Source organism: Nyctibius grandis, chromosome 5 (assembly GCF_013368605.1).
Source record: "Nyctibius grandis isolate bNycGra1 chromosome 5, bNycGra1.pri, whole genome shotgun sequence".
Taxonomy (NCBI): domain Eukaryota; kingdom Metazoa; phylum Chordata; class Aves; order Nyctibiiformes; family Nyctibiidae; genus Nyctibius; species Nyctibius grandis.
The window spans coordinates 54,478,766-54,502,945 of NC_090662.1; the positions used below are offsets into that span (position 1 = coordinate 54,478,766).

Below are 24,180 nucleotides of genomic sequence, written 5' to 3' on the forward strand. Positions count from 1 at the left end.
ACATTTGTGTGTGTATAAATGGGAAATAATCTTCTATATTATAGTTTGCTTTCCGTGGTTGACAGTATTCAGTAGATACTGCCCCATGGGCATGATACTTGTCATTCAACAACAGCGGTAAGCTTTTGACTCCAGAGATCCTTTCTGTGTGATGCCCAGTTATCAAAGTAAGGTCCTAGTCTCTTACTTGGCTTCCTGAGTGATATACTTGGTACAAAAGGATGATAATGTGAAGTACACCCTGTTTTCCTTCGTCCTCATGTTTCTTATAATGAACCTGGGAATCTAAGATGGAAATTTATAATGCAGTGAAGATAATTGTTGCCTTAAGGGTATGGTAAATATGCCTTGAACTGAGACATGTCTATTACTATAATGGTTAAAGTAATATAGAAAATGGTATTTAATTTACTAATGTAGTAAAAGGTATACTTTTAAGTTAAGCTTTCATTTTAAAAATTCTCATATATTCAGAGCTTACTAGAAATATCTGTAGCTGAATTATCTTTCAAGCTTACTGTGTCAGAATATTTAGACATGTTGGGTTAAGTATTTGTAGGATGTTGTGCAGACCAGTCACTACTAGCTCAACAAATCTCTGCACAATACTCCACTGAATTGTGTAATAACTCAGGCAATACTTCAGTCGGCTTGCTAGTTGCTTAATATTTTTGTACTTAAGAGTCTTGTGGGTTCTGCATCATGGGAATCTATGGTTTATTCACTGATTTAATTATATTCAAGCTGGATAGAGAAAATTTTGTAGCTTATGTTACTGGATGATAGTCTCAGCTGGTGCAAGATGGAGTGATACTCCATTTCCATTGAACTATATTGATAGGTAGGACCTGGGGGTCGGACCATATAAACTCAAGCAACTTGAATTTTGTTGTAAGTGTAAGGTGGTGTTCTCTGATGGCAAGGCATAAATAGTGTTATAAAAACAGACATGGGATAGCAGTATTTTAAACTGGATGATATCTTACCCCATTAAGGTGGAATGGATATAAAATGCATTCTATGTCTTCGGGGTGCACTAAGCCCAGGGAAACTTGCAAATTTCCTCTAGTAAATCTAGTAAAAATTTGTTACTTCTCCTTTGTAAAAATTTAATTATTGTATCATCATGAAAAGTTAGAAAAACACATACTTTTTAACTTGGTAAGAGAAAGCCACACAAGAAAACAGCAAGCTAAAGAAAAAGTAATACCTTCTCTGGGTCATAAAAGCCTAAATCAGAAATCCGATGCTGGAAGATCTGAGTAAAGATGCTTGAGAACTTTTCAGTGTGATGTTTCTTTGCTGAGCAGCCAGTTCATCACGCGCTTTGCTCATACCTTCCTGCCTGGTCAGCAGGTGAGAATTTTATAAAAGAGCAGCTCAGATTCCTCAGGGATATTGTGAGGCTGTCCTGTTAGATCTTTAGATGGGAGTATGCTTTTGAAGAGCAAGCTACTAACTAAATTGTTACATACAGGTGTACGTTGGTGTTCTTGCTTTTCGGCCTCCTGGCAGAGGTTAGATATTCACTGTACAGATATTTTATTCTGGATGTGACAGTTTATTATTAAGTAGCTTGGTCTTTTCTTCCAAGCTAATAAGGAATATAAGTTAAACAGATGAATAAAGTATTTTCACAAAGACATAGAAAAATTTAACTACCGTAGGCTTAGTTACTGTATTTGAGCTTAATAGAAAACATTAGCTCTAAAAATACTTGCGTTTTAGAGCAAATGGCATGAGGAAATGTGTTTGTGTGTAAGATGTATGCGCTGAAACTTTCTAAAGGTTTACTCCTTAGGAAGCTAATAGGGGCATGGGATCAGTTCTGTGCTTTTATCTAACGCATGGAAATAGGAGTGGGAGGGCTGCAATAGAGCAGGGCAAGGCACGAGGTGCAGGGGTCCACTGGGAATCCCTCGCTGAGACATAATGTCAGTAAGTGGCTCCTTTGGTCAAACTACACATTTGAGAGCTTCCCTAGATATTTTTTTTTTTAGCATGACTTAGAAATTCACATATATCCAAACTGCTTTTTATGGTGTTCCTGTAGTTGGAAATGTCTTGTTGCGGGAAAAGATTAACAAGGAATATAATTAGTCTCTGAGATAACTGGTCCTGAAGGGTTTTGACCTGACTTTCAATCTCTGATGGAGTTACCATCCTCATCCCATGTGCTCCATCTGCTGGGCATGCTGTCAGGTTAACTTAGAACAGACACCGCGTTTGTGTGAGGCAGCAGCTGGTGGCAACAATATATTGTGTTTCGGAGTGATTTGCATTATCACAGAATCGTTTTGGTTGGAAAGGACCTTTAAGATCATCAAGTCCAACCATTAACCTAGCACTGCCAAGTCCACCACTAAACCATTGCAGGTTTTTGTCTGCATTCATGCTTCTGGAGAACACTTAATAGGCTTCTTTCTTCGCGGACTTAGGGGAGAAATTAGGGAGAAATGTAGTTGGTTGTTTAGAGCCTGGACATTTAGTATTGCTGTTTCCTGGGCCACAGAAATTTTATTTTATGCAATGTTCTTCTACTCAAGTGGTAAAAATTTTCTTGAGCAAATCATTATTACGAGTTTAATCCTATGATGATTTAGCAGGTGGAAAATTTGGGAGTGAATGCGGATGGAATTTGTAGCTTCCTCAGAAAACACATTAGTTGGACAGGAGACAGGTACTTCTAATTGGCTTTATGTGCCCCAAGAGATGAGTGTTCAGTTTATAAATCAAAATATAGATGAAAAAAAACATACTTTAAATTAAGGCCTTTTTTTATTGAATGCTTCACAATTTTTTTAATGTATTTCTGTGGAACAAATGTGCTTATGATGATAAGTTGTAAGTTTCTGTTTTAAAGCAAATTTTATTATTTTGTGACTGCGTAATTATCCCAAATGTGCAGAAATCTTGAACTGTTCCTCCTCCCCCTTCCCCAGCATGAAGTTAGCCTAAAATTAGTGCTATTTTAAAATAAATGCTGCCTAGTATATGAATTATTTTTATCTGTCTTCTGGTATCAGTTATATTGTGCTTGCTTCCTACTTTTTAAGCATTTCTGAGGACTGAAAATGTACATTTTCATACTCAGAATTTAAATGTGCTGAATAGTGTTGGTAGATAACAGTTCGCCACAGTTCCTGCCAAGATCATGGTGGCTTTACAGTGATGTAATCAATAAAATTAATGGTATGACAACTGGGAAGCTCCTGTTCTTCACGGTACTACCTGACATGTCAAAGTGGTCCCTCCACAGACAGAACTCGCAGGCAATTCCCATCGTCCTCAGTTTGGTCTATAACACTGGCTACCTCTGAAACTTAAAATTGCACAAGAGTTGTTCTCCTCTTTCCTCTGTTAAATATATGATTTCTGGTTTAAGATTGACTTGAGCTACTTCTTGGAAACTTAATATTTAAAGATAAGATATTTTCCTCACTTGAAAGGGATGCAGGGATTTTTCATCAAACTCTTTTGTTTCTTTTTATGTGTTTGTATTTAGACATAGGTGTTTTGTCAGTGTCTTATCGCTCATCCTTCTAAGAGACTTTAACTCTTGTGCTCAGAATAAGGATTGCAAAATGTTCAATTAAACAGGATTCAGGTGGATTTGGGTGGAATGTATGTGGTTTCTTACAAATTGCCATAAATAAGTACCTTATTAGGTGTTTTTTTGCTTTTCTGTGTCTTTAATGGAAAAGTTGCTTTGTTAACCACCTTAACTCCAGCTAAACCTATCCTCTGAACTCGGAGAGTGACAATGTGACCAGCTACATCTGTGTAGTCCCCTTTAAGGAGCTGGGTCTGGGACTGAGTGAAGAGCAGGTTTCTGAAGAGGAGGCACACAATCTCACCGATGGCTTCAGCTTGCCTGCGCTCAAGGTAACCTCTCCTAGAAGGACGTACACATCATGGAAATCTCTTTTCAGTTGTCATGAAGCCTCATGGCTTGTACGTACTAGTCTGTAGTAACACAGTCAGCTGAGGGGGAGATGTAATCAGTCTCGTATCATGTGTTTCTACATTTATTGGCATTTAGGTGATTTCTTTTTGCATGTAGTTGAAGACAAGTTGCACAATACAACATTAGGATTTTTTCCTGCAAATCATGTAAATTCAAGTCAGTGTTTTATAAACAGCTTGATCGATCTCCTTCTTAAACACTATTTTTTGCTCTCTGATTTCACTTGATCCCAGCTGAATAAAGTAATTTCCAGATTTGTACTTACATCTTTTTTAGCTAATCCCTTGACTTGAATAAAAAGAGAGACATCAGAAGATATAAATTAGTTGTAATTACCAAAGGGAGTAGCTGCATTTAGTTACACTAAGCAGTAGAAATCATAAGCATGGACCCCTGCTGCCGTGAGCCGGTGTGGTTCTTTGATCTTTGAAAAACATTTAACTGAGCAGAATGACAACCATATAATGGCCTTTTTATCTATTTTGTTTTGAGAAGTTAGGTATTTTTAATTTGCATGAGTCAATGTTTGCAATTGCAAAGAAGATCTAATTTGAATGCAAGCCTTCTACACTCTAGTGGTTCTCTGCCGAGGCAGTTCCCTTTTAAAATTATTTTTTTAATGGAAAATTCCATTATTATGTGACTTCTGTGTTTTTATGGGGTTGGCTTTTGTTGCATTTTATTCACTTAATTCCGAGACCTTGACTTCTTTTGTTCTGACAGTAAATGTTACCAGTAATAGTGATTGCTAAGCTTTGAGGCTTTGTCTAATTAGTTGTAAGCTAAGAGCTACATCAGATGTAAGCTTTTGGGATTTTTTTCTTGCCTTTTCATTAGCTGAAGTTCTAATTGCAACCATGCAAACCCACTTATTTACCCACCTCTTTTTAAGCACAAGAAGCCAGTCAGAGGTGCCAAGCTTGTAAGCTAAGTCTTTGTTTTCCTGCAGTTTGCAGTAATTTAACTGACATCTGTTTTAGTTAAACTGGTTGGGATGCTTTCCAAGTACAGTTAAGCTCACAACTAGTGAATCTCAGTTTACCTTAACTGGTAACAGATGGTGATATAGGCTGGATGTGGTATAGTTGAACCAAGCTAAATTAGCATAAATCAATCCTAAGCAGATTCCTGTGTAGATAATAAAATAGATATACTTCGATAACCTTGGGACATATTTGTGTTGCAAACCCTGTATTTATGTGGAGTCCTCTTCAGGTGTTTTTTTTTTTTAATTTGAGAGGACTTGTCTTTATATTAAAATGCGGGTAGAATACAGACGTGTATCCACATTTGGTTAATATTTTAACCTTCATTCAAGCCCATGTCTAGGCCATATGACAAATGTAGCCTGTGTCTTTGGGCTACCTTGTCCTTGAACTAAACTAATCTAAAGAGAGAAATTTTTTGGCTTAAGAAAAAATACTGATTCAAGCTGAGGAGAGCCAGTTGCATGTTTTGGGTGAAGTTTCAATGTCAGTAAAAATCATCAGCAGTCACTGGCAGAGCAAGCTATTTGCAACCCTAAATATCTCTGGAATTTCCTTTTCTCTCATCGCTGTGCCTTTTTTCAGGTAGGTTTTGGATTATTATTTTCCATTCCTGAAGTTCACTACTTTTGTGTGCTACTTCTTCACTGCTTTTGCCTTATGTCTGGAGGAAGGGATTGGTCTTCTTTTGTGTTTATTATAGCATGAGCTCTTGACTTTCTGTGCAGGGCACCACACCTTCAGGGACACTTTGGTGATTGCTGCCCATTTGTTTGCACCCAGCCAAATCGCAGTCTTGCATGTGTACCCCAAATTCATTTCATATCATTCTGTGTTCTTTCTTCTCATAACCATCTTGTGTAAATTGAGAAGTTTTTCTTCTCTTGGAATATTTTATCAGTTTGCATCCAAGCATTTTTGATATACCTTTGGGTATATCATACAACATCTATCTGATGGCATTTGATTTTTTGTGTTACTATTCTGAATGTTTTGCTCTTGATTGTTTTCACACTGGAAAAAACTGCTACTTGTCCATAGTAGTATGAGTACACAGATGTAAATATTTTATTACAAATCCTAGAGATCCAAAATCTCAGAACAAGTAAATTGTTAGTCCTATTCTGTAGCTGAGGGGGATGGATGACTAATGACTGATTACTTTGTCTTCCTTGGTCTGGAATGCTGGGGAACAGATTTCAGACTGCACCTCATACTCATCTAGAGTTGATTCCTTTTAATAAGGACCAGTATTTCAGAGAAAAGTGTCATAACCTTTCCTTTTCATTTTAGAGGTAAAAGGTGCTACTGTTCTGTTATGGTCTACTGAGCCAACAGTTTTCTCTAAACTAAGAAAACAGTTCTTTTCAGTTCAGTGGAAGTGGAAGTTCTTGAGAAATCAAAATTGTGGGTGTCTGCTCCCAGATTGACTGGCTTCTTTTGTACTATTTATAACATTGTGAATTGATTCATTTCTTACAAGCCTTTCCCTCCTTAGTGGCATTGGAGAAATTTGTCACTTTGGCTGAAAAAAAAAAAATTAAGTTAGCAGCTCAAATTTCTTGAGATGTAGAATGTTTTTTGTTGAAGTACAGAGCAATTAGACTCACATTTCAAGGCTGGGTGTGGGGCAATGCAGTAGTTAGTAGATCACAGAAATGATAGCTTGGCATTATAAAGGAAAAAATGTCTTTGCTGCCACTGGAATTTTGGCAGCCCTTTATGAGCTGTAAGGTATGTGGAAATTATAGCAAATAATGAGACTGCCTGATGAGAATATGACAACCTTTTGAGCATAATTGCATATAATATCCTTCATCGAAGAATTAACACTCACCTAAGGTTCACAAGATCTGAACCTCACGTGGTCCGGGATACCCTTCAAAAACATTCTGCGGATTTTCTCAGTTTTCCAGAGTTCCTGTGGCTGGCCGAGGAATGTTTTCCCATGATGTATCTGTACATTTACTTTGGAGGCTGGCTGTCTTCCCAGGTGCACACAGCTAACCCTACCCTGTTTTGCAGGTCCTCTTTCAGCTCTGGGTAGGGCAGAGTTCAGAATTCTTCAGGAGGCTGGTGCTGCTCCTCTCCCCAGCCAACGCGTACCCCAAGCCCTTGATCTCCCCCGAACGACTGCCTCATCACATCTTGTCTGATGTGACCCAAGGCCTACCTCATGCTGCCTGCTTAGAGGAGCTTAAGCGAAGCTATGAGTTTTATCGGTACTTTGAAACTCAGCATCAGTCGGGTTTTGAACGGCCAACCAGAACAAAGCAGAAGTCAAGAGAGTTCAACAGTCTTCAGACTGCAGTACGCAGCTTGCAGCTTCATCTCAAGGCACTGCTCAATGAGTAAGTTTACACATGAATTAAGAGAATATGCCTGTAGGAGCAAGGCTTCAGACTTGAGTTCTTTGGGTTGCCAGCTTGTATCCAAGATTAAAACCAAAAAAGGCAGATACGTATAGTCATTGCAATCACAGGCATACCTTCACATAGTATGGGATCAAAGATCCTTGGTTCAATATGGAATCTGATATTGTTTCCTGGTTATTCTTTAAGTATCTGATGTAAATTCAAAGCTAAGCAGTGCATTAAGGCCTTGCCTCACTTTTGTCACTCCCTTGAAAAAATCTGAAAACATACTTGTCTTTCATTGATTTTGTAACATACCAAACTTTCTTATAAAGTTCAACTTGTAGTAACTACCTAGTAAATGTTTTTAAAGATTCGTCACTGCCTTCGTGAAATAGCTGAAACTGTCCTACTCCTCTAATCTTACATATAAGAATTACTATAATGAATGCAGGTGAGCAGTGTATCTTAATGTGGAGAAAAGGATCTTCTGTTTAAAATTTTGGGTCATCTTTGAGGAGATGGCTGAGTTGGATTCTTAAAACTTGAAGAAAATAACAGGATATTAAATGAAATACTTGAAGGAATGGTGAAGTCAAATATTTATTATTAATTATTTCTGTTCATCTCCTCATCACTTAGGGTAATAATTCTTGAGGATGAACTTGAAAAACTTGTTAGTATTAAAGAGACACCTGAGTTGACAACAGAAGCCCATCAGGCTCTGGAACAAAAACTAAAGTTTATTCAGCCTCATATCCAGGCAAGCAACAGCTGCTGGGAAGAAGCCATTTTTCAGGTGGAAAAAATGAGTGGAAGAAACCCAAATAAAAAAGGTAAATGTGAGAGATTAATTTAGCAACTAACGGGATACACTTTAGAGATGGCAAGGTCAAATGGATCAAAGGCAGCATTCAGCCCATGTATCAGAATTTTAGCTGAGAAGGTCTTACAACCATACACTTTGAAAAACTATCTACATATGTCGAACTTTTTCATTGTGATGACCTTGAAGCTTTTGTTTCAGCAAAAAATGTAAACGTGTTAACTCAGTCTGGGAGACCTGTGGATTCAGATTATTACATTTCCAGGTGTAGACCAATAGTGGCTTTTTGCCTTTGATTGGTGAACCACATGTGAAGGGGTCAGGTTTTGATGACTCATCCCTGAGATTTTCATTTATTTACTGCATAAAAACTCCATAGTTAATTGAAATGACAATGGCATTGTCCTGAAGCTTTCTTGATAATGACATTTCCTGGAACATTTTAAATTGTAGAGGATTTATTGAGCGTATAATGCCTGTTTACCTGCTCTCTTAGAGAGAGTGAGCTAATCTTCTGGGTGCTTAGAAGTCATACCAAGCAGCATATCGCAATGTTTTGCCTTATGTCCTTCTCCTTAGTGACCTGTCTTGCCTATGCTGTTCTCCTTGTGAATCACAATTAACTTAAATAATGGAAGTGAACTCAGGCTCTCCTGACATGGAGTTGAACCTGTAGTTTCTAATCTTTCTTTTTTCCAGGAGCTTTTTTGCTGTCTGAGGAAGGCACAGCCCAGCATCTGAAAAATGCTGGTAACGGAGACTGCATTAGGAAAATTATGACTTGGGGTATCAGCAAGTTACCCACAGAAATCCAAATCTGTAGTGAGCTAAGCTCTTAATGATGTATGGGTGGGATATCCAGTAGATGGATGAATGTTGCTGTGGGACGAGAGGCGTGCAAGCTGACCTTGTCCATGCTTACATCCAAACAGGGAGCACTGGGAGGCCTAATGCAGGCTCCGTGCAGGTCCAGACACGGTATAACCAGATTTGTGCGTCTGATAGTCTTGTCTTACAACTCCCCTCTCAGCGCTGTGTAAAGCAACCTATGAGGGTATTAGATGTAGACTGATACATTTGCATGTGCAAGCCTGCTGTGTTTTGTTGATGCCCTCCACAACCGGCAGTTCCACTGATCTTTTTTTTCCCCTTTCCTTAAATGCTCTTTCTAGACTGCATGCCATAGTATTTTTGGTTATTTTAGTTTTATTTTTACTTTGTGTATAAATTTCACAGCAGGCACTTTTATTATAACTTGCTTCCTTTTAAAGTGCAGTACAAAAATAACCTAGTGTATGATCTAGAAGGGAGGCATTGTGTGGGAAATAAAAAATAAAAAAATCCTTCCCTTTCACTTTTGCCCAGTGACTTTCCTGGAAATGTGCTGGGGTTGAATCTCTATGTTGCAACAAGTTTAGTGAATTACTCCACAGGAGCTACTTTTAAATTATGTTGGTCATTGAAAACTATTTTTATCTGGCTACATTTGACTTTCCTGATGTATTTCTAAGCAGTCCAGCTTCTGTAAGTTGACCTTTTCAAGCTGTGTGTGAAATCAAGCCTAATCCTTCTGCTGTCTTTCTACAGATCTTAACAGCTGGTCTGTCAGTCATGATTATGTGAATTACTTCATTAAATTATCTCGTTTTTTTTCCAATGCTTCCTGAAAGCTCTCTGGAAGAAGATACCTTCCTGATGAAATAATGTAACAGAGCTAAGCACATCTTTCTTTTGTCTTTATGCACTATTATCCAAAACCAAATGAATTTTTTACACGAGCTGTAGCGAGGACCCCATGGTAGTAGAGCATTGTGTCTAAGAGGATGCCCAGCACTTTTGCTGCAATAGATGTTTATTCAACTAACTAGTTCAACCAGTAGAGCAGTGGGAATACAGTTTTCAATGTCAGTTATGAACACTGTTGAAGAGGGAGCTGTTTAGGATAGCTTAGACCGAGTTTTGAGAGGAAGTATTTCATTACATAAAAGCTCTATAATTTGTTGAATATTTTTAGCAGTGTCTTATAATTGTGCTTAGTATTTAAACAAAATAAGTCTTTTTTTGCTTCTTCATCTGTCAATTCAAAATGTATCTAGTATTTAAATTTACTGTTTGCTTGGGTTTCGTTCTTACCATGTTTATATACTGAGCGAAAATGTAGCTTTGCTTGTCCTTCTTGGTTCCTGCTGCTCTCAGCACGGGAAGGTTTCCTTCCATGAGAAGCAGGAGTCAGCTCAGCAGTTGCAGCAAAGGGCCAATGTTGCTCCACAGAGAGGAAGAAACTGGGAACTCATTGCTCCATCCAGCATCAGAATGCTGTTGTTGAATTGGGAGTTGAAAGTTTCCAACCACTAAATATCTGTTTTGAACTGTGGGCTATCCTAGTTGTGGCATGTATCACTTATTTTCAGTGCAGTTTTGCATATCTTTTAATTGTTTTCTGTATAAACAGATGGATCTCCTTCAGCAAGCACTGCAAGCTTCTTGCCTTAAATCATTCTGTGTCAAAGCAGATTTCTTACAGCTATGTTAAATCACAGAATCACAGAATCAATCAGGTTAGAAGAGACCTCTGGGAGCATCGAGTCCAACCATTGCCCTGACACCACCATGTCAACTAGACCATGGCACTAAGTGCCATGTCCAGTCTTGTCTTAAACACATCAGAGATGGTGACTCTACCACCTCCCTGGGCAGCACGCTCCAATGTCTAATGACCCTTTCTGAGAAGAAACGCTTCCTAATAGCCTTTAACTCTGACTGACTGAACATTCATACATTGCCATGAGCCTTTCATGGTTGGTGATACTAGTATATATTATAGTTTATGGCTATTTTAGTGAATACTGTTTGGCTTCTTTGTTTACGGGACTCGGTGTATTTCTAGAACCAGTGATGTTAGTCACTGATACTGTCAGATACAGAACGGAGCCTGAGAGCAAGAGGGGCTTTAGTACCTTGAGGGGAATTCACCTCTGCTTAAATTCACTGGGCAATGATAGACTTACCTATCGTTGATCTACATGTAGATCTTTGCTCACTTCCAACATGAGTTGATTCTAGACTTTCAGCCATCTTCTCTTTATTCTTTCGCCTCTTTTTATCACTGGTAAAACTGATTTGCCACTTAAGCATGTAGTAGTCTGCTGCTAATTTTACAGAATGGGGTACCCTTTATGGCTAGTTACAGTGTTGTTTTAATGATCTTTGAAATAATAACCCTCAAACTGTTTAAGCGCCATCCTTTTTCCCTTTAAACTGTCTCTATCTTTGCAAATGTATACAATTTTTTTAGATATTTATAAGAGCAAGGCCATAGTACTCTGCTGCAAGCTCCTGGATCTTGCAGTCCTTTGATCCACTGGAGAGGAACTAAAGCAGGAGAAGTTTTAGTTAAACACTGTGAATTCATGATCTTGAAGCATATCCTTAGCAATGGTATCATCCCATATAGGTGGCACAGTGCAGCCTGTACATATTAGAGCAGCTGGTTTACTCCTCTGATTTAGGAGGGCAAGCTTTTAGTTAGTAACTTCCACATACTCTTCCAAATTTGTCTTCATACCTTCAGGAGCATATTTCTACTGTTGCTGTCATTATTATTATTATTAAAATATTTTTATTCTGAAGCAGGGTTATGCAATGGACATATGCTATGGCTTGATATTTATAAAATAATTATCTCATGTCAATTTTCCACTTACTTCAAATTTCGCTACATGCTTCACCTTTTAAACTTTGCATTTAGGTACCTCTGGAATGTCAAATCTTTAGCTCAGCCCAAGCAACTAGGGAATTACACACTTTCCTTGTTTGCAAAAGCAAGTAACTGAGCGCCATTAAAACTGTCATTAATGTGAACTGCCTGCTTCCAGAACACCATCCCTAAGTATTCTCAATGTATAGATTAGAAATTGAAAATAGGGATAGGTGGGGCTTGGCGACGTCATCTAGTCCATTTCCCTTCTCAAGGGTAAATCAGTGTTTGTGAGTAAATGTTGTTTACCTATTCCTAAAAACCTCTCTTTAGAAACATTTTACAGTATTTCCAGGCATCTATTCCAGCACTTAACTCCATTACCACTAGAAAGTTATTACTGAATATAAATATCTCTTGCTGAAATTTAAAACCAGTATTTTTGATCCACCCACAATGAAAATTCATTTCCTCTTTATGGGTCTTACATTTTTGAAGACAGCTAGTATGTTTCTTTCTATCTTCTCTGCATGACTCTATCCTTTAGCTTGTCCCTGACAGCTATACTTTATTTAGTCCTCTGAGCATATCCACTGTTTTCCTCCCGACTCCCTCTAGTTGATCCACAGTACTATTGAATGAAGGAGCCCCACACTGGGCATTATGTTCTATCCACAGCCTGTTCAGTGCCAGAGTAGAAATATAATTTCATGTGTCTAACAGTCAGTGCTGTTGTTTATACGTACTAGTATGTAGTTTGGCTTTTTGCTTGCAGCAGGGTATAGTTGACTACTAGGCTCCTCACATCTTTTTCTCAGTGGTGCTGCCCAGTCAGGTGTCATATATTTGTGCATTTGACTGTTCCAAAGCACAAAAATTTGTGGCCACTGTCACCAAACTGGTATATCTGAAATCCAATTCTTCTTGGGCTGTATCTCTGATTTTCCAGTATTTTTTTTGTTCTAATTGTGCCCTTCAGTATCCTTGCAGGTTATCCCAATGTCAGCGGATTTAATAAGCTTAAACTCTTTTCCTTCACCCATTGGAAATATTAAAGAGTATTGGACTTGAGACAAATCCTCACTCAATGTATTGTTTCTGTCTGAAAATGGTAACTACACTCTGATTATCCAAGAGACTGTTCTATGCACCTAATAGCAACTTCTCCTGGCCCATGCATTTTGCCTATGAGTATGTCATGACACCATGTCAAAAGCGATACTGAAAACAAAACGCAGGATGTCTTCGGCTTCTTTCTATTTACAAGACTTGTTACTGCATTGGAAAATTAAACTGGAGTGAATTGACATCTTCTGTTCTCAACAAACTCACACTGGCTGTCACTTAGCTCCTTGCTACCTTCCAAATAGCTTCCTGTAAATTCTGCTTATTTGTTCCAGTATTTTCCAATGACTTGAAGCTGACTTGCCTGTAATTTTACTATTCTACTTCTCTTTTTAAACTTGAGCACCAAGTCTCTTTTCTGGTTTAACCAATTTTTCTTGCCATCTGCAGGTTTTCAAAGTCTATAAAAAATTTCAGATTTGTTAGTTGAAGTATTTCAAGATGAGTTTCATCAGACCCAGCTTATATCAAAATAGCTAAGTTATTTAAGTGCTCTCTAGCACAGTGTTTCAATGTATTCTAACCAGTCTTCTCACGTTTTTTTTTCATGTGTGCCAATCCTGCCTAATGAAAATGCCTGGACACTGCCTGAATGAGTCAACACTCAGTCTTTTTCTTTTTTTAATCCCTTTTCTTCTTTCCCCCTAAAGGCAAACTTGAAGTTTCCTGTGACAACCTACAGCGTACTACAGTACCTTTAACACAGCCTGCCATATACATAGAAAACAAAGATCCAGTCCCTGAGGAGCAGGTAAAAAAAAAATAGGACCATTTGAAATAATAATTAGGACTTGTTTGCTGTATCCATTCCTTCTTCAGTTGCTTGTGCAGTGACCTTCTTGTCTTGCCAAGACAGATCAAGTAGGTAGCCAGTGCCATTTCATAACTGGACGTATAGGAAAAAATGATGTATTTTGCTGTTCCATGGGGAGGTGTTCCCCATCCTGGAAAAAAGAGCTCTAGCATTCACTTCTCATATATATAAAATTAGAAGTAAGTGACAAAAGGAGAGCAGCAACACAAGTCAGAGTAATATAGGAAAAAATGTGAATTGCTAAAAGGCGGTATATAAAATAAGAGTCCTACTTGTGTATTGTTAGATGAGCTGACACAGCTGGAAAAGGGACAAGCTCCAGAACAAACCAGCCTGTCTTCAGTTTAAGTAATCTCTGCATTTTTGGATACCTAAAACAGACTGTGACACTGAACAGTTTTGTGCTGTTTGGGGAACTCATGTGTGATGGTTGGGCTGTCTTGAAGAGAAGCTGGCCTCCTCCATCCCAGAACTGAGTGGCAGACACGTTCTGAAAGCAGATTGAACACCCATGCTCTGCTCTGTCCCTCCCTCACCTTCTCCCACCCCCCCCCCCCCCACATGTATTCTCTCTTGATTTTTTTCCATATCAAATGGAGCTCTGTTTTCTGATGCTTGTAAGCCAATATAGTTAAAATTGGAGGAGGAGTTTGCTATTCTCAACGTCCTCTTAATAAGGATTTATGTAAGTTAAATTAGCAAGATACCTGACTGAGGAAGAATTGCTTATGGTGTAAATTAAAAAAAAAACCAAACCCACATTGTCATTACTTATTTCCACCTGTAATTATGGGGAAATGGACTCCCATTTTCAAGGTATATCACTTGATCATACTTGTGTATGAAAGTAAATCTTAGGTGACTGCAGTTATGTTAACTTTAAACGACTGGACTTGCTCCAAAATTGTACAAATATAACTGAGAGCAGTGTCAGATCCACCGGCTCCACTCAAACAGGGCTCCATCCTATTACTGTGATTGGCTTGTGTTGAGATCACTTGATGATGCATCGGATTGTAGGACAGGGTCTACACTGACAGTGAAGATCAACATTTTTTTTCTTTCTTTCTTTCTTTAGGAATTGGAAGCATATGTTGATTATTCAGATACAGAGAATGAATACAGAAGGGAAGATTTTTACTGCTTTACCCAGGAAGAAAGAGAGAGACAAGAACGAGAGAGACAGGAATCTAAGAGGGTATTACAAGAACTGAAATCTGTACTGGGATGTAAAGCTTCAGAAATAGAAAGACAGAAATGGAAACAGCTGCTATTCAGCGACCATGGTAAGCATTGCTTTTGAAAATTAATTCCTTTCTAAGAAAGGGTAGGTGTCTGTTGGCCATCAGCTTCTGACTCTGTTAGATTTCAGACAGTACTTAGCTATAGTAATGTCTTTGATAGAGCTGTGTGGCCTTAGTGTGCTATTCCATCTCTTTATATTACTCGGAGCAATCATTTTACCTGATACTGAAAAGAACTCAGAAAAATGGGAATTTGGCTCTAAACAAAATATTGAGCTGAAGTAGTAAACATACTAAAATATTAAGACAGCATAAAGAAGACTGTCAGGCTATAAACCACACAGACTGAACTGACTTTCTCTCATGGCTTTCTAGTAAATACGAATTTTAATCAGAGTGCATAAATAAATTACTTTCCAGAATTTAAAGAAACCATCAGAAATTATCCCAGACTTACAAAAATATATAGGTTAAAGTGAAGAGCTAGACTTTGAGATATTAAAGGTTCATAAAAGAGTAAGACTGGCTTTTGTTTCCATGAAAGAGTGAGTATACAGAATATGTTTAAAAAACAAAACAAAACAAAAACCCACCACAAACCAAAAACCCTAACAAGAAGAGTTCTTCTAAACTAGCCTTTACTAACTCTGAGGACTGCTGGGTAGCTCTATCCACTTGCACTTGAAGGCAGGAGTATGAAAATTTCTCTTTCCTCAACAAGACAGTCTGTCTCTGTTCCAGCAATAAGACTGGATACAGCTTAATTCCTTTCACTACTTGAGCTGTTTGATTTATTATCTTTAAAACTGGCTGTAGTGTATCTTTTCCTTTTTCCCTTCTTTTTCCTATTTTCATCCCTTCCTCTTAAAGGCTGTTTAAGAAGAGCCCTCTAAAAAATTTCATGTTCTGTGTTAAGAAAAACAACCCTCAATTCTAGCAACATATCCAAGGATTCTGCCTCTGCCAGTGTCTACCAGAAAAAAAAGACCGTGGATTGTGTCTTTCAATAATTTAGTGGAAACACACAGTAACAGACCATACCTATTTATGAGACTCTTTCTTTTTGACATGAAACCCACAAAAATACCTGTTCTTCACAACTTTCTTCTTTATGTCCGTTTAGATACAACTATGGTAAAAGAAATCACTTGACCATTGGTATTGACTTCTCTTCTAGTTGAGTTAAAAAAACCTAAGACATCAGAGTCTGCTCAAGAGTAGGATTTCTGTATTATCCTTCTGGTGTGAGATGCGACACCACGCAACTCTTGACATAAATCTCTTCAAGTCTTCCTTTCCTCCCTGTTGAAGGGAGAAGGAAGGAATCCTACCACCAGTTCAAGTCTTGACAGATGTACTGACTGCTGCAGGAAGAGTTCTTGTCGGGAGAGCTTGCATAGGATATTTCCTTATCTAGGTTAGCAGCTGATATCTGTGCGCATCAGTATATCCTCAGGCCATTTGTGACCATAGCTGGAAAGAGTCAGCTGACTCCTGTAGTCTTCAGTAATTGTTCACCTGAAAGCCTTTGTGGCTCATGTTGGTTCCTTTCATTTCCATGTATAGATATTACATTGTTTTAGGATTAGAGATTCAGTGGTGGAGAAGGAGGAAAGTGTGATTTCCTCCAGCTGCCTAGGACTAATCATTGGTTGCTTCCATCCTGTACAAAACTGAAAAACATGAGGGCAGTTCATGAGAGTAATTAATATTGTCTTCTTTTGGCTCAGAGACTGTGTGTGTCTAATCTGAAAGACTGATGTGGACAGCAGACATAACATCTTCTACTGGTTTTTAAAGAATTTCTTCATTATTTATTCAACAGAAACACAAGTCAGTTAAATATGACATAATGGACCCTGGCATATTACTGCTGCAGACTTTAATTTATCCATATGCACGAGTCATTCTTTAAAGAAACATTTTTGTGAGCTGTGCTTTCCACATTTGTGGCTTGCTTTACCTTGAAGATTTAAACCCAGAAAGGTTGATATTCTTGTCTCCATTGGCCCAAGCCAATGGATGGCCGTGATAGGACCTTTTCCATACCCCTCTGAAATCTTGCTTTTACAGGACGATCGTATTCCAGGACTCCTGTGTTCTCCTAACTTGTGATTATTGTGAAAAAAAGATCCTGAAATAGTCAAAGGATTTGATGTTTTAGTCAAGGCACCCAGCAAGCCATTCTGATTTGTTAGGGTTTTTGGTTTGTTGAAGGAGGGGCTGGTGAGGATTTCCATGTAAAAGAGTTCAGCTCCAAACAAGTTGATACATTTAAAGAACACAGCATGAAGTCAACTGGAGATGATGGATTGGATTCCAGAAGAAAAACATCATCTTAGCAGAGCACCAGACTGAAGCAATTTGCCCAGGCCCAGCACCATGGTAATACTGCTTACAGTCTGGGCAGTAGGTAATTTATGGGAGCGTAGGTGAGCTTATGTTTTTGGTCCTTTGGCATCCTGTTGAGCCAGTAAAATGCAAGTGCTTTTGAAGAGGTCTGTGAAGTTGTTAGTGGCTTCGTTTTCATTTGTCAGACATTGTAAAACAACTTACTTCTGGTGCAAAATCATTTCTGGTCTTTCCCCTAACCTCTCCCCTCAAAAAAGTTCATTCTGTCATTGGTTGTGTTGTACCCAGCTGTTTCCCCTTCTCCCACCTTGTCCATACAACAGTCCTTATACAGCTGTTTCTCCAATTCGGAAAGCTACACTCTGAGAATTGATGAATTCCACCTTGCTTATTAACTAATCAACTCAGCAAATTGGCCAGCTACCCATCTGAAGTATCTCTTTATTTTTTGAGAAATTTTGGTGTTTGAAGTATTCTTTGGAGGAAGTAGGCAACAAGTTATACTCCCAAATTATAAGATTACTGTGCATATTCCTGCCTCTTCAAGTGAATGGGCAGAAATAAGCAGCAGCATGTTTTTTACAAGATGGAGAAAGAACTACCCCATTAACAATTGAGATGAGTCTAGTGCAGTGCTCCTGCGGTGTAAAAGGTTTTAAAACAAACAATACAGTACAAGTTTGAAGCCACAGTCTTTCAGTGTGCTAATGACAATAATTATCAATGTGACAACCATACTGATGCACCTGCCATCAGCTAGCTAAAGTGAATATTACTGAAATAGGATGCGATGGAAAAATCCTGATACCGTAAATTTTGTTTCCCGTGAAAAGTTTGTGTATTTCCGAGTTATTTTCATCTCTGCTTACAGGGGTAAAGTCAGAATGGAATTAGAAAGGGAAATGCTACTTGGGAATCTGCTGTTGCCGCTCTCATTTATGTTCGTGCTGCTACTCTAATGGAGCTACTGCAGTTTAGGGAATCTGTTACTTGGAAATGGACATTATATCGTTTTCTTAAAAAGAAAGACGTCTGTTCTTCAAGAAGTGATTGTACCGAGTTATACTAACCCTTAACACTGGGAGGAGAGACTTCCTGGCAAGCATCCCGTTGCTGGCAATGGGACTCGCTGCTGCTACTAACTTCAAGAGAGGCTAAATTAAACCACACTTTATTTGTGAGGACACCTTACCTGACTGTATGAATACGTGTTGTATTTATGTGTTGTGGTGTATGAGATCAGATACTACCTATAAGGACTTTTTCGTGTACCAGCTGTCTTTATTGGATTAGGTAAACTGTTGTTTAAAATGAAGACAGTTGAAATCTGTATACAGTGCAGTAGTTTTACTTGTTTTTCACTTTAACATTGAATGCATCATCTGTGTTTGGTGCCGGTTTTAAACATCATCAATTTCGTGCTGTCTCTTTATGTCACAGATTTTAAGGAGTAGTTACAACAAGTAGCTATCACATTTCACTTCAGCTTTGTGATTAGCAAACACTGTTATGTTTTAAGTTTTGATTGTGGTTTTTGTTTCTGTTGTTTTGGGGTTTATCTTAAGCCATTTTGACCCTTACAGTCTTGCATCTTTTCAGACACAAATAAATTATTTATATATAGCAGCTTGCTTTTAGTTATCTTTTAATTTTTTTCCCCCTTTTTAAGCTGCAGTGAAACCCTTGTCTCCTGTAGAACCGCTGAAGCTACTAAATAATTTGGAATCACATATGAATTCAGATACAGAAAAGCAGGACTGCAGCCAAAGTTGTGATAAATCTGAAGAAAAAGACTGTAATCCAAAAGTGAATGCTGCTGATAAAAGCAGGACAGAGTATTTGTATGAAGATCCTGAGATGGAGGAAAACAAAGACAGTACTACTGATGAAGGTATTTCTACAGGGGCTGAAGAAAGAATGTGTTATCAGCAAGAAGGGGAAGTTGAAGAACTCAAGCCGAGCAATATGGATGGAGTAGAGGTCTCACAGTCTCCCTCTAAGCATGCATTACATTCAAAAATCAAGCATAGGCTGGCCCAGCTCCACGTATCAACAGATTTAAACTTCACATCTAGTCTGGCTGCACAAGTTGCTGCCAGGTCTTTTGCTTTTACTACAATGCAAGAAGAGACTTTTGGAGGTGAGGAGGAGGAGGAAGAGGAGGAAGATAAGGAGGAGGAGAAAGAGAAGACACAGGAGCATGAAGAACTTGTGGAGAACTGTGAGAATGAAGGTAGAGGCTCTGAAAGTGAAGGAAAAGTATAAGTCTGAGCTGAACTTCGTTAAACCAACAGCAGGCAATTTGATGGAAAAGAATAAGGTGGGGGTTTGAAGATGCAAATACTGGATGGAAAAAAAGGGACCTAAATATAATACATCTTGTTCCCTAAGTCTGATACACTAAATAGGCCTTCTAAGTATATTGAAAATTTGCAGGTAAGAGAAGTTTAGGCTGCGTCCAAGAAATAGTTGGCTGTTGCCTTTTTAAGATCCAAGTGATGGGGTTTGGAATTTACCTTTGTGTTTTCTGTTTTATTTATTTATATTACAATGTATTGTGGTTTTTTTTTTCTAAAAAGAAGGAAAAATAATGTCTTGAATTACAACAGACTCCGTTTCTTTGCTCTCTGATTCTGTTGTCATGGTATCAATGTTTGTTCCAACGAAAAAGCCAGGACATTTCTTTTGGAAGAACCTGAACCGTTCCCTGTGATCTTTCCCCCACCACTTTTGTTTCACGTCTTGTGTCTGCAGTGTGGTAGCTAAGCCACCGTAGGCATTTGTGGTTCTGTGGCTAGTGATGTGGCTCCCAACTAAAACGTAGAATTTTAAATAAAAACTTCAAAGAGCTAGTATTTGGCGTGTCCTGGGGTACGGGGCTGAAATAGTATAAAGTTAGTCATGCTTCATATTAAGGTTTATTTAGAATTTTATGAAGGGTTAATAAATGATTTCTAGATGTTGTAATTCATGTTAGAGAAATGCGTAGTATATGTTAGGGAGGGTTGTAAGCGCATCAGTAGAAAGTACTAAGACAGCTAGAAGCTATCTGTTGGATTGATGATAGATGAGAAGTAAATACCTATTTATTAAAACAGCTATTAATTATTTTTTAACCTTTTGTAAGTTGAACCTTAATATAATTGTTTGATTTGATATAATGATTGATTGTACATTTTTGTTTATGTCCTGAAGTAATTTTCTTAAAGCAAAATTATCTGAGTGCTTAACAACATACAGTATTTTGTTTAAACAGCATACTTGCTTTTTCCTAATGTTCTTTCATTCTTCCTTAGATCACAACTATAACCTGTGTGATTAAGAATCCATGAGAGAACAAGCACCGTGTATTTTCTGAGGTGTATCTTGTAATTTAGTTGACATTGAAGTCTGGGTGTTTGGTACAAGGTTATGGGGGTTGTTTTTTTCTCTGTGATGGTGTTACGAGGAGCAGCAAACTGCTGCTCACCTCACAGAGGAGCTGGTTAATGGTTTCACTGCCTTCTCTCCCTTTTGCCCTCTGACACAAAATGAAACAAAAGTCTCATGTGTCTGATGGCGAGAGAGCTGCCTCTTTGTATGGAATACTCTCCTTGGACCTGGATACACTTCCATTCACAAAACACCTCACCAGTTACTTCCAGTATTTATTGCCTCTTGCTGATTCTATAGAATAAAGGGATTTTTAGATGCAAGTGGTTGGGAGCAATATCTTTCCTAGGATGCTGTCAGGGGAAGTGGGGAAGCTAACGAAGGTCAGCAGGTTAGGGTGGAACTCTTGACCATCTGTCAGAAAACAAGTGCTTTCTTTCAACCTCCCTATCAGTGATTTTGTATGAACGCTGTTAAATATGTGGATTTTTTCACAGACCATAAAAAGGTAAATATCAATTGATAGAGAAGGGAGTATGTGACTTACACTGTTCTTTCACAATATAATACCTATCTTCTCCCTCACACACAGACTTTGGGAAGAGAATGTTTTGCCATTCTTCATTAACCAGTAACACTGTGTTCTGTGCCCTTAATTTTGTGTCAGTGACTGGAAGCTGAATGGATGATGTCTTGGGGAACTTGTAAAAGAAAAAAAAAAGATGCTTCTCGTAGTGTATTCAGAAGTTAAGCCTCCTCTTAGTGTAGAGTATGTTCTTCTGTAGGCTTGTAAAGGTTAGGCTAAGATGATGAAACACTGTTTTATTTTCTCTGTGGTAAGCAATTTTTTATCAAGTCTAGAACAACTGCTTTGGATAAATTGTGTTTGAAGCATTGTCCATGCTTCTGAAAAATAAGTCTTCCTCATCCTTGACTTGAGATCCTTTAGTTCACGAAGTGCCCAGATTTTTTTTATTCCTAGCTAATTTTTCTGACTGCCTAAATGTATGTTCCATTAATATCTTTCCATTAACTCATCCACTAGCATCTCACAATCTGATGTTGTGTGTCCCAGAACTGATACTCCTGAACTTTTCCCATGGGATCCAAATCTTAGTTTACAATGTGTATGGCTATGATAGCAACTTGGGAAAATGATTAGATTTAGGATCTGAATTATCACTGTCCTCACAGTTTTGGATAAAGTCAGTAGTAGCTTGAGTGCTTTGTGTTGCTACTAAAATAGGTTTCAGATCTCACGTTTATAAAAGTTGCTCGCTCTTTATTCCTTTGCTGCAGTCTTTAGCAAAAGACCTGGAGAATCTACTTTGGCAGCTCACTTGGGAGCTGGTTTTATAACATGCTGGTCTTGGTGATGAAACTGGCCTAAGAAACCCCATCCATCATAAGTTCTTCATTTTCACCTGTCAGCTGGCTCTACACAAGTTTTTGTAGCCATGTTATAAACCAGGTCACTGAGTCCACATGGATCAAAAATCCACTCTTTTTAGGGGTTATTTTTCACCGTTCTTATTGCAGTGATGCAGTTTACAGCATTTACCTCCAAACAGCTGTATCAGCACGTACTGGGTTGCTGGCATGAGACTCGGGATTGCTCACATTTACGTTATTGGCAAAGACGGTGGACTGTGAAATGACAGCCTTGACATTAGACATGGGTATGATCAAAGTATGACTTTTTGGAGCAAGTTCTGATCCTACTTTTGAACAAAACAGATTTTCTACAAGCAGTTTAACGATTTTGCATGGTCTTACTTAATGCAGTCTTAGAAGCTGCACTATATGAACACCTGGGCTCACTTGCTTCCTCTGCCTCTCAATCACTCTATATGTAACAGCCATCAGGTTGTTTATTTTAATTTATTTAACATTCTCCCTGCAGAAAAATATGACTAACAGTGTACAGCACAGAAAGCATAGCTTCCCTGGGTTTAATAACCATAATATCCATCTGCATATAAGTAGTCTGTTATAATCCAGATTTCCTCATGATTATGTCATTTGAAAGGAATGTGCGTACATGCTGTAGATTCCTTCAAGAACCTGACAGATTTCTTGGCAATCTTGATTTATTGTTGCATTTAAAATACAAGAACACACTAAAGTGTGCATTAGCACTAAAGAGTTGTGTTAATATATTGAGCATGTCGAGGTCTGAGTGCTGGCCTGTTGCTCTTTGGGCTCATTACCCCAGATAGGGATTTTTGTGAAAACAGAACATTTACTTCTTAGAACTTTGTAACTTTATGAAACATGTTAACAGGAAATCCACACTAAATAATGGATTATGCCAAAGGATATCAGGAGATGAAATTTCTTGCGAAGAGCAGAGCTAACAATAAATGCATTTTACCTATTCCATTTCCAATTAGCAGCTCTGTGAAGCTGTAAAGAAACAATTATCTTAGGGTTAAATAATTTCTTCTCCTCCTGTCCTACCCAGAAGGCACTCCAAAGATTATATTTGCTTCTTAGGTTGGATTGCAATCTAGCACCACGTGTTTTATGTCACTTAACTTTACAGCTAAAGATCTAGGTAAAGGCTTAAATGGGGGCAAAGATCTGTGATAAAAAGATTACTTGTCCCTTTTTTAAAGTATATGTCTTCATGACAGAAACGAAACAGTGGTGTAATGGAAGCAAATTTTGAGAATTACAGATAATCGAGAATCTTTCAAAGAGAGTCAAACGTGCCTGTGCCAACTACAAGCAAGATTCGCAAATGTGAAGGCTCCTGCCATCAGTTGCAGTAATGAGACAGTTTTACTCCTGGACGAGTATTACTAGACATCACTCAAACTTGCGCTTAGTTATCTAAATAAAAGATGAAATCTAGTAGAGTTGCCAGTTTTACTGATTTTTCAGGCTTTGTCCTGAGCACACCTGTCCGTGTGTGACCCGACTGTTTGTTTACAGGATTGGAAATTTTATGTGTATCTGAAGTGCAGAATTTGCAACTGTCTTATTAATCACTTTGCTAGTAAAAAAACCCGTCTAAACAGTGGACTGTGTAAAGTTGTTGGCCCACACTGAACTTCGTAATCTTGTAGTCTGTCCCTTTTGTTCTTTTGTTCTTTTTTTCCTTTTTTTTTTTTTTTTTAACAGAAACAAGGGGTCAAGTATAATAAACTGCCCATGTTCTTTAAAGTATTTAGTGAAGGGCTGCTGTTGCTCTGCAAGTGGCTTGTTCCCAGGGCTAATTACTCTTTAGAATCTACAGGGTTTTGTACTGTCTCATCTGGAAAAGCAGGCAGAGTGTGAGAGTTGGTCAGTCTAAAGGGTCAGGCTACTCAGGGATCTTGTCAGTGATGGCAACTAATAGCAAATGCTGAGGGAAGAGTATCAGAAAAGGGAGATCATGTAGTGATGTTTCCCCAGGCTCCTTCTCAACAATTTGTGCCTCAGGGACTTCTTGAGCCAGT

General features: G+C 38.3%; 1 protein-coding gene across 2 annotated transcripts in view; it reads left to right on the plus strand.

Moving 5' to 3' along the window:
* The window catches only part of VEZT (vezatin, adherens junctions transmembrane protein), a 66,598-nt gene extending 44,811 nt beyond the window's left edge, over positions 1-21,787 (plus strand). For both annotated transcript variants that reach the window (XM_068400552.1, XM_068400554.1), the window contains exons 7-12: positions 3,738-3,885; positions 6,979-7,304; positions 7,950-8,143; positions 13,606-13,706; positions 14,848-15,055; positions 19,035-21,787. In XM_068400552.1, coding sequence (XP_068256653.1) covers positions 3,738-3,885; positions 6,979-7,304; positions 7,950-8,143; positions 13,606-13,706; positions 14,848-15,055; positions 19,035-19,630 — 1,573 coding nt within the window. In that variant the 3' untranslated portion in view covers positions 19,631-21,787. The remainder of the gene's footprint in view (positions 1-3,737; positions 3,886-6,978; positions 7,305-7,949; positions 8,144-13,605; positions 13,707-14,847; positions 15,056-19,034) is intronic.
* Positions 21,788-24,180: the final 2,393 nt, after the last annotated feature.